The sequence below is a fragment of the Lineus longissimus genome, chromosome 2, assembly GCF_910592395.1.
Source record: "Lineus longissimus chromosome 2, tnLinLong1.2, whole genome shotgun sequence".
NCBI lineage: Eukaryota > Metazoa > Nemertea > Pilidiophora > Heteronemertea > Lineidae > Lineus > Lineus longissimus.
This window is the reverse complement of record NC_088309.1, coordinates 20072115-20081430: the sequence shown is the minus strand read 5'-3', so window position 1 is coordinate 20081430 and position 9316 is coordinate 20072115. Positions and strand designations below refer to the sequence as shown.

The 9316-nt window shown below is 43.2% G+C and overlaps 1 protein-coding gene across 2 annotated transcripts in view; it reads right to left on the bottom strand.

Moving 5' to 3' along the window:
- Nucleotides 1-5972: 5972 nt before the first annotated feature.
- Nucleotides 5973-9316, bottom strand: part of LOC135482767 (dynein axonemal heavy chain 10-like) — a 35524-nt gene continuing 32180 nt past the window's right edge. For both annotated transcript variants that reach the window (XM_064763116.1, XM_064763117.1), the window contains 4 exons: nucleotides 8923-9134; nucleotides 8500-8667; nucleotides 7912-8238; nucleotides 5973-7601 (listed from right to left, as the gene is read on the bottom strand). In XM_064763116.1, the coding sequence (XP_064619186.1) occupies nucleotides 7455-7601; nucleotides 7912-8238; nucleotides 8500-8667; nucleotides 8923-9134 (854 nt within the window). In that variant the 3' untranslated portion in view covers nucleotides 5973-7454. The remainder of the gene's footprint in view (nucleotides 7602-7911; nucleotides 8239-8499; nucleotides 8668-8922; nucleotides 9135-9316) is intronic.

The following is a 9316-nucleotide window of genomic DNA, read 5'->3' as shown; positions in this document are numbered from 1 at the left end:
CATGGAAGTGGGCATGGAAGTTGTTGTCTTTGAAATGTGAACGCCACCCGCATTCAAACGGTTAGTCGACTAACTGTTCGAGGTATAATTGGCGTCATTTCCCCGTACATTCCATTCATTCCAGTGTATTCTGTAAATTCCCCCCAGCAAACTTCCGTGCAGCTAGTGATTGCTTTGCGAGAGGCCACGTTCAGCCACTTAGTCGACAATGGCACGGTGATGAAGTGGTATAATCAAATTCGGCACCTTCATAGTTTCATTTGTCACTTTCTTGTCTCTGTCTGGGAGAAATCGTCCACCAACTAGCGTTTATAAAGGTAAATTTCCTTAGCGAGCCGTGAGTGTTGATATGATATCCCACAGGGAGTTGAGGTTGAATAAAAATGCTAATACATGTAGCTAGGGCAATAATGGATGCTTTGTTCGATGAAACCGAATTGGATTAAGCGCTTTAAAAGTACATCATCATCATTGGTAGCGAGTGAGACATCTCAGCCTTGCCACAGAAAAGACAGTTCATCAGCCTGGCTGCGACAGGGACATTGTCACAACTCAGCCTTCCTGAAAATATCACAACTGTCATGGTCTTAACATAGACAGAGAAGACAAATCACCAATCTGCTGTCACAGGCACACAGTTACAAGTTAGCCTTCAATTCCATAGGGGGAAACCCTCTGACCTGGCGATTGAGAAGACACCATACCACCTTGGCTGTCGCAGAGACAACGTCACAACTCGGCCTTCATGAGGGAGAATCGCCGTGGCCTGACGATAGAGAAGACAGTTCTCAAGCCTGACTGCGACCGGGACAATGTTACAACCTGGCCATGCTGAGGGTGAGTCACCTTGACGTGGCCACAGAAAGGACAGTTTGAATAGTAGACAGTCAGTTGGCCGCGCCCCCGTTCGCAGCGCCAAAAGAGCGTTTCTCTCTGCGTTGCGCTGCTACTGTCACCTATCGGTAAAAATTTGATACTAATTCGCGCCATATTTGTGGCAGAGACTAAAACCTCTGTAGCATGCACGACTGTTCGGGGAGAGCGATTGATCAAAGATGGCGAAATTGTTAGTTATTGAAAGAAAAAACTGGTGTTTATTTCATCAAATTCCAAGCAAAATCAACCGAGTTTGATCAATTTTTCGAAATATGATATTTTCGCAATCTTCGCTGAACATACCTCACTCAAAGATATTTTCCAGCTTTGCGGCGATATTTGGTAAATTGATATTTTGCGAAGTGGTTGACCAATCCTAAATGAATTCATATCTTTTAAAACATTTGAGCACCCGGTTTCCTAAATATTTCTTTTTTGGCACTTAATTTGGTGATTTTTCGAAGAAATCTCATTAATATTTATGACGTTTTGGATCACGTGATGTTAATCAAGCCGTTTTTCGCGGCAATTGCGTGCACGACGCGATATTGTAAAAATATTTTAATGCACAGCGTGTCTCAAAAAAATTGTGGTTAAAAGTGAGAATGGCATGATGGTAGCCTGTTTGAGTTCTGTTGATGAATATGCTTAGTCTGACTATAATTTCTACAACTTGTGGCCAAATGACCAGATGATTTTGAGCCTTTTGATAAAGCTACTGGTAGAATAGTCGTCAGAAATGTCAGAGCGACAGTGACTGAGTGAGTGTTATGTTATTGTTATGTTATGAGACTGGAGGTATGTCATGTGTTCCACCATATCGTCATTGATATTGACCAGGAATACTATCGATTTGTGTGGATGTGCTCAAACAGTAAAGCATGAGCCATGATGCTTCACTTCCGAAAAGATCCAGGTGACTGAGATGTCTACTACTACTGTTGGGCTGATTCTTCAGAAATTTCTCTGTATATCCTCTGTGAAAATAAACTTTCTCATAATGATATATCTTTTGTTTGTTTGGTAATTTTAGTTGCCTATGTTTAGGCACTTTTTTGCCAGATTTGCCTGTAAAAGGCTGCCATAGTTCAGGAAAAGAAATCATATACACATTACAATGTGGATCTTCACGGTCCAAAACACCAGGGCCTACTAGGTGACATGGCTCAATAATAGGCATTGTCTGGTAATTTTGGACGACCTTTGGATGGATAGTTTATTTTCCCTGACCCTGGCCTGGGTCTGAACGGGCTTCCAAGCCATCAATGATGCTTATAAAGCCGGGAATAGCCTCATCAGTACCCCCACAAGAGTTATTTTGTGCCAGACATCGCGCACAGAACTTGCCATCATCTCATTTTTAGAGTTGCTGTATCAGTAAAAGATAATACCAAAAAGCTGATAAAGTATGTAATTTGAGCAGCATGACCAATGCCAGTGTTAAAGGTGTAAACTTGACCTATTACAGGACATCTTCCTGCAAGATTGTGATTGGTTTAACTTGAAGTTTGTCATCAATTTGACTGTTGTAATTGTACATCCAGGCTGTTATCATTCAGGAAAAATCTGCTTTATCTTTCAGCTAATACTTTCACTTCTCCAGTCAATCGGGTTTGATGAACATGTCAAGCTGTTGAATGGTGTAAACAATCATTAGCAAATAACGTCACGAATGAAAATAAGTTTGATTCCTTCCACTTGAAAAGTTCAACAGCACCACTTGCAAGAATTTGAATTTGGCATTGTGTTTTACACCCTTCAACAATTGACTGTCTAATTGGTGTTCTTGTTTCAATGTTGGCGTTTCACTGTTAAAGAGTTTCAAGATGCAGAAGAGAGGATTAGTTATCTTTAATGCTAAGTTTCTTCTTTGCATCATTTTGTCATTAAATTTGGGCAATGGTGGTCTCATGAAAGGAGGGATGGGACGGCAGGATGGGCTATTGGACAAGTTTTCATAATCAGTATTCTAGAACACGTTTTGTAGCGATGGTGGCGATCCTAGTGTTCGGGCCTCTTCGGCTCAACTTCGGGTGTGGTCGGAACCTAAATCCGGCTGCAACATTTTCTGACAAAAATCAGAGGCAACTTAAACGTATTTTCTAGCCGTGCGGCAGAAATAATCATTTTTACTATCGTGTTATTCAGTCAAAGATACATATAACAATAAATATCAGTCATTACTTCTGAGCACGCGCGATGTTTTTGATGAGTTAGGTGCATTTATTCAACAAAATTACGTGAAAAAATTGCAAATTTTCGGGTGACGACCGCTGTTCAAAGTCACGTAAACAGCAAACCTCAGGACTTTTTACACTTTTTTCTTAATGAAACTACTAATTAATGTTTCATCTAGAATAATATGTTCCGTTTACATGTCATTCAGAAAGATTTTGGCAAGTTTAGGATCGATTTCCCACTTCATATTTTTCACGCCTAAATGTACGCGATAATGAGCTCGTAATGATATGCAGTGACGTCATAGCGCAGAGAGAATTACGCGGAAATGGGGCCGCGGCCAACTGACTGTAGAGACTAGGTTGCTACATTGTCTTCACGGCCCAGACAGAATATATCGTTGTTATCGTCGTTTTTATATAAAGTCATCGCAGGGACAATGTTACAACCGAGGGCGAGGCACCTTGACCTGGCCGCGAGTTTTTTTTTACAGGTAGGTTCGTACCATTGTGTACATTGACAGCCAATCAGAGCTCAGTAACTTCGCCTGACGTCATCAAGTAAGAGACGCACGTGTTGTTAGTCAGTAAACAAGATTAGCGATGCACATTGACAAATGGTGCGAGTTCGAATCTCGGAAGGACCCAAAGAATTATGCACTTTTTTATTGCTTTTTTTTCATTTACTTAATTATTTTGATAATAAATTTCTCTTCGGAAATGTACACAATGTACACAATGGTACGAACCTACCTGTAAAAAAAAACTCGCGACCTGGCAACAGGGAAGACAGTTCACAAACCAGCCTGGCTGCGACAGGGACAACGTTACAACCCGCCCTTGCAGAGGGCAAGGCACCTTGACCTGGCCACAGCTGAGCAAACAGTTTACCAGCCTGGCTGCGACAGGGACAATGTTACAACCCGGCCTGGCTGAGGGCCAGATACATTAACCTGGCCACAGAGAAGACAGTTTACCAGCCTGGCTATCGATCACTGGGACAATGTACCAATCGGCCTTGCTGAGGGTGGGGCACCTTGGCCGGACCACAGAAAGGACATTTTACGAGCGGGGACAGTGTTTCAACTCGGTCTTGCGGGGGGCGAGACACTTAACAGAAGACAGTTCACCAGCCTGGGTGCGACAGGGACAATGTCACAACCCGGCCTGGCTGAGGTCGAGACACTTTGACCAGGCCGCAGGGATTCGAAGACAGTGTAACAGCTTTGCTGCGACAGGGTCAATGTAACAACCTGGCCTGACTGAAGGTAAGGCACCTTAGCCTGACCACAGAAGGACTGTTTACGAGCGAGAACAGTGTTACAGCCTGGCCTTGCTGGGGGCGAGACACTTTGACTTTACCACAAAGAAGACAGTTCACCAGCCTGGCTGCGACAGCCTGACCAAATAAAGGACAGTCTACGAGCCTTGCAGGCTGTTAGACACTTCGACCAGACCCACAGAGAAGACATTTCACAAGCCTAGCTGTCGATCACAGGGACAATGTAACAACCTGGCCTTAGTGAGGGTGTGGCACCTTAGCCTGACCACGCAAAGGACAGTTTACGAGCCTTCCAAGCGGCTGCAGAGACAATGTACAACCTCGCCTTGTTGAGATGGTGAGACACATTGACCCGACTACAATGATGACACTTAACCACTCTTGCTGTTACAGGGACAATGTTATAACTCGGCCTTGCTGTGGGTGAGACATATCGACCTGACCCCAAAGAAGACAACTTCATCAACCTGGCTGTTGCAGGGACAGTGTTCCAACTCGGCCTGGCTGAGGATGAGGCATCTCGACCTGGGAACAGAGAAGACAGTTAACCAGCTTGGCTGCGACAGGGACAGTGTTACAACGGGGATGCACTCCGACCAGGCAACAAAGATGCCAGTTCAGTAGTTTGGCTGCGACTGGGACAGTGTTACAACCCGGCCTTGGTGGGGATGATGCACTTCGACCAGGCGACATAGATGCCAGTTCACTAGCTTGGCTACGACAGGGACAACGTTACAACCTCCATGCTGATGGCGAGGCTCATTGACCTGGCCACAGAAAAGACATTTACCAGCATGGCTGCGACTGGGACAATGTTACAACCTACATGGTGAGGGCAGCTAAAGAGATGAAGACAGTTTACCAGCCTGGCTGTTGATCACAAGGACAATGTTACAACCACGCCTTGCTGAGGGTGAGGCTCCTTCACCTGGCTCCAGAGAAGACAGTTCACCAGCCTGGCTGTGACAGAGACAATGTTACAACATGCATGCGAAGGGTGAGGCACCTTGATCTGGCCACAGAGAAAACAGTTCACCAGCGTGGCTACGACAGGGACCTGGCTTTGGTGAGGGTCATGCACTTTAACCTGGCGACATAGATGCAAGTTCACTAGCCTGGCTGTGACAGGGACAATGTACAACCTAACCTGATGAGAGCTACACAATCGATCGGGCTGTAGAGAAGACAGTTCACCAGCCAGCCTGGCTTTCACACAGTGTTACAACTGGCTCGATTGAGAGCAAGGTACATTGATCTGTTGACAGGGAGGAGACTGCACACCAACCTTGTTGTCACAGGGACAATGTTCTAACCTGGCCTTGACCAGCTGGCCACAGGGAAGACAATTCAGCCTTCCAGCTGTGGTAATGTTACAACTGACTATACTGAGAGAAAGACACATCAACTGGACGATGGAGAAGAAAGATTCCAGTCTGGCTGTTGCAGGGGTAGTGTGTTACACAAGTTTTTACAATAGGAAATCTTTCAATCACATCCGTTTTCGAGCTGCCCTGCCCTCAGCATGGCTCGGAAAGGGGGCGCGGCACTTTTGAAGCAATGATGAACCAGATAAACGATCAGATGGGTGTACTGATACAGAATAGATGACCATTTATATTATAATATTTATTGTGTTTTTTTAATGTAATTGCTCACAGCAGTAGGTAAATAAATTACAAAAAGTATAACATTATAAAAGTGATAATAAATAATTCAGGACGGATTCACATCTTTTGAAAATAAAGTTTCAATTTCTGTACAAAGTGTTGTCAATAAATCAGGAAAAAGGCCTACTCATTTTTATAAATGCAAGAGAAAAACATCTGTACAAATAGATACAATTTTACATTAGTTGGAATGTATGCTAGGAAAAAGACCAGGTGTTTCCTTGGTAACAAAGCGAAATAAACTATGAATGTCTGATTATATAATGTATTGAAATAGCCGCCATGCCTTCCGCTACACGAGATAACCTCTTCCCAAATACAAGGTTGCTATCTGCAGAGACACCTAGATACATTACGCAAAGCGCCTGGAGCCAAGCAAAAGTTGAATGGCAGCACCAGACGTCGACGAAAATTCAAGTGTCTTCGAAGACAGATTCGTGACCAACGGATATCTTTGATGGGCCTATCATAACCAATGAAGACTGACCTCTTCAGGACATCAGGAGAGGCAGATAATACTTCTTGGCCAATCTGTCTTTAGCTGTTGGACTGATTTCGAGCGGCTAATACAATAAGGGACGGTTTCAAGGGGAAAATATATCAAAAGTTATATTGGACGGATTTCTCCTGCTGCAGTTACACATGCAGAACGTAAACACATCTTTACAGGGACTACACTATTTCTAAATCGTAATTTGCTGCAGACCTGCCAACTCCCAAAATGTTCAAATAGTGCTTCAACTGGATTTTGGAGTATTTTCAGTGGAATTTTGCCAATTTTGGAGTCTTCTAGTCATTTCATATCAACCCAACCTGTACTCCTATTGCATTTTCCTTTGCAAAATCCAGCAGTCAAGGACTATCATTTTCATTTACGCAGGTGATAAAGAGTGTACATTTAAATACTCCAAATTGTACGCGTTGGCAGGTCTGCTGTTATGACAAGGTCAAATTTGATATCATTTTTTATCAAAGTACAATCTATCAGCGCACTGTCCAGGTCAGCAGTAAAGAATTAAGAATAAGCAAGAGGATTTTTCTGTCATGGACGGAATTATCAACAGTTCAGCAGTTTCAAAGGAATAAGATATCACGGTCTAACCCTTAACATCACAAAACAAAATATTTGCAAATAGTACTTTTCAATAATGACAAAATTGAATATAACTGTCAGCAGTGGCAATGTAGTTACAGCTCAAGGCAAGAAGTTAATGAAATAATGAACAAATTCCGATCATTATATTTATAATGACTCCTGAATCTCTTCCAACAATTTCTTTTGATTCCAACTTGAAGGTCCAGAGCAGCAAGGAGCAGCAAGGTGCTATCTACCATGACCTTTAGTAGTTACTACTTCAGTTTTCAGAGCTCAGCTTCTACCTTGAACCAAATTTTCTCAAAACTAGGTATTCTGCTCAAGACCCACCGGAGTCTCGATACTGGCATTCTTGTCTAATCGGTGTTGAGAATAAGGCAGACACCCTGGAGTGTCCAGTGACTGATGTGTTCAGTGGTGGCAAGATCAGCTTCAAATACCAGACCGACACCCATGGCGTTCCTTCTCTGCGACGTGACGTACACAGGGGTACGGAACGTGTTCTGTAAACGAGAGCAGAGAAAAGACTGTTAATCATCAAAATTTTACATTCTTTGGAATAACAGCTCTAAAAATACTACTCTGCTGCCAAAAGGAGTTCAATCAAAAGTGTCTCCATCAGTGGTCAGGACATGGCAGAACACTTGCAAACTTCTTTCAAAGATTTATATAGGCAAACTTCTTTCACAGATTTATATAGCAGTCTCAGAAATCATCTTAAAAAACACTACTATTCATTTAAGAATACCACAGCATCAAATATCCAAATGATCACAGAATAATATACTGTTTCAATAAAACCATTCCACTGACCTGTAGTTTGAGCCTGTGGGCTTCAATGGGTATAACCTTGAGCACAGGGAGCTCTTGGATGAGCTGCTTGGGCTTCTGCTTGATCAGGCACATGGCTTTCCTCTCCCACGCCGCACCCTCCAGGTACATCCCCGAGATGAAACACCCGGCATGAGCTCGCTCTTGGCAGTCCTCAGCTTGGGCATACTGGGTGACCGCAGTGTACAGCGTGGATTTGTCCAGAGGCCAGCCGTTCTTACGACATGTGGCTTGTACGAGAGCAGTCAGGTAGGATTCGGGAATGTGCAGGCCTGACAGCCACATGACGTTAGGTTCTCCATCATTTACCTGAAAGTCAAACAAAACATCATTGATACAAGAACAACAAAGACACTTCTACGGTGATTATTTCTTCAGGCAAAACAATCTTGTTGAGACTTTTTTTCCCTTTGTCATACATGTGTTTGTTCTACTTCCGCAATGAAAAGGGGAAGAACACAAAGTTAATATCACCATCATCATCCCATTCTTAAAACTATACCCGAATTCAATGTTAAATAATGATAATTCAAGATGAGAAGAAAAGCTTTTCCAAAGCAATCTACTTACCCAGACATTATACTGTGCCAAACGTTTCTGGAAGTGTAACATCCAGTTACCAAGCGTCTTCAAGGTTTCTGGGCCAAGTTTTCTCCAGATGTTGGGAATCTGGCCATTGTAAAGAGCTCTGGCAACCTCATCCAGCTCGCTGCTCATACCAACTTCACCAACTAAAGCCTAAAATAAAGGAGAAGAAACTTTGTAGCAAATTTGCATTTAAAACAAAGATGGTGACTTGTCCTACTTACCGGTACTTACTGCCTAGTTTGAAAGTACTTTATCCAAAAGAAGACGGCCAACTCGGTCAAAAGTTTTACATGTACTTGTGTCAACTATGGGAAATCACTCAAACGAGTGCTTTCTGTTCAGCCAGATAAGCCCATGAAGACTACGGAATGTCTAGTATTTTGATCAAGGATTCCTTCAACTTACCCTCTGAAGAGTCTGAAGCGATCGTCTCATTCTATTGATGAGTTTATTAAACCTCTCCAACTCCTGCAGCAGCACAACTGTGGTGGGCGACACTTCCAGACCATACTTCTTTCTAATCTTATCCAGGTCAAACTCGGCGGGAAGCTTGCTCAACACGTCCTTGGCAATCTTGGAGATGAAATCCTCACGGCTGATGCCACCCCCAACATCTCCTGGAAACAGACAATTAGTACAGAAGTTTTAGTTTATGCATTACTGCCACACAGAATCTATTCCTTGATTACAGAATCCTGTTTTTGTCTGATCAAAGGCATCACAGGGCCTCGTACACGGTGCTGGAATTTCTCCTGGAGGGAAAGCAAGTAAAATTTACTTTGCAGCTTGCAAGAGGAGC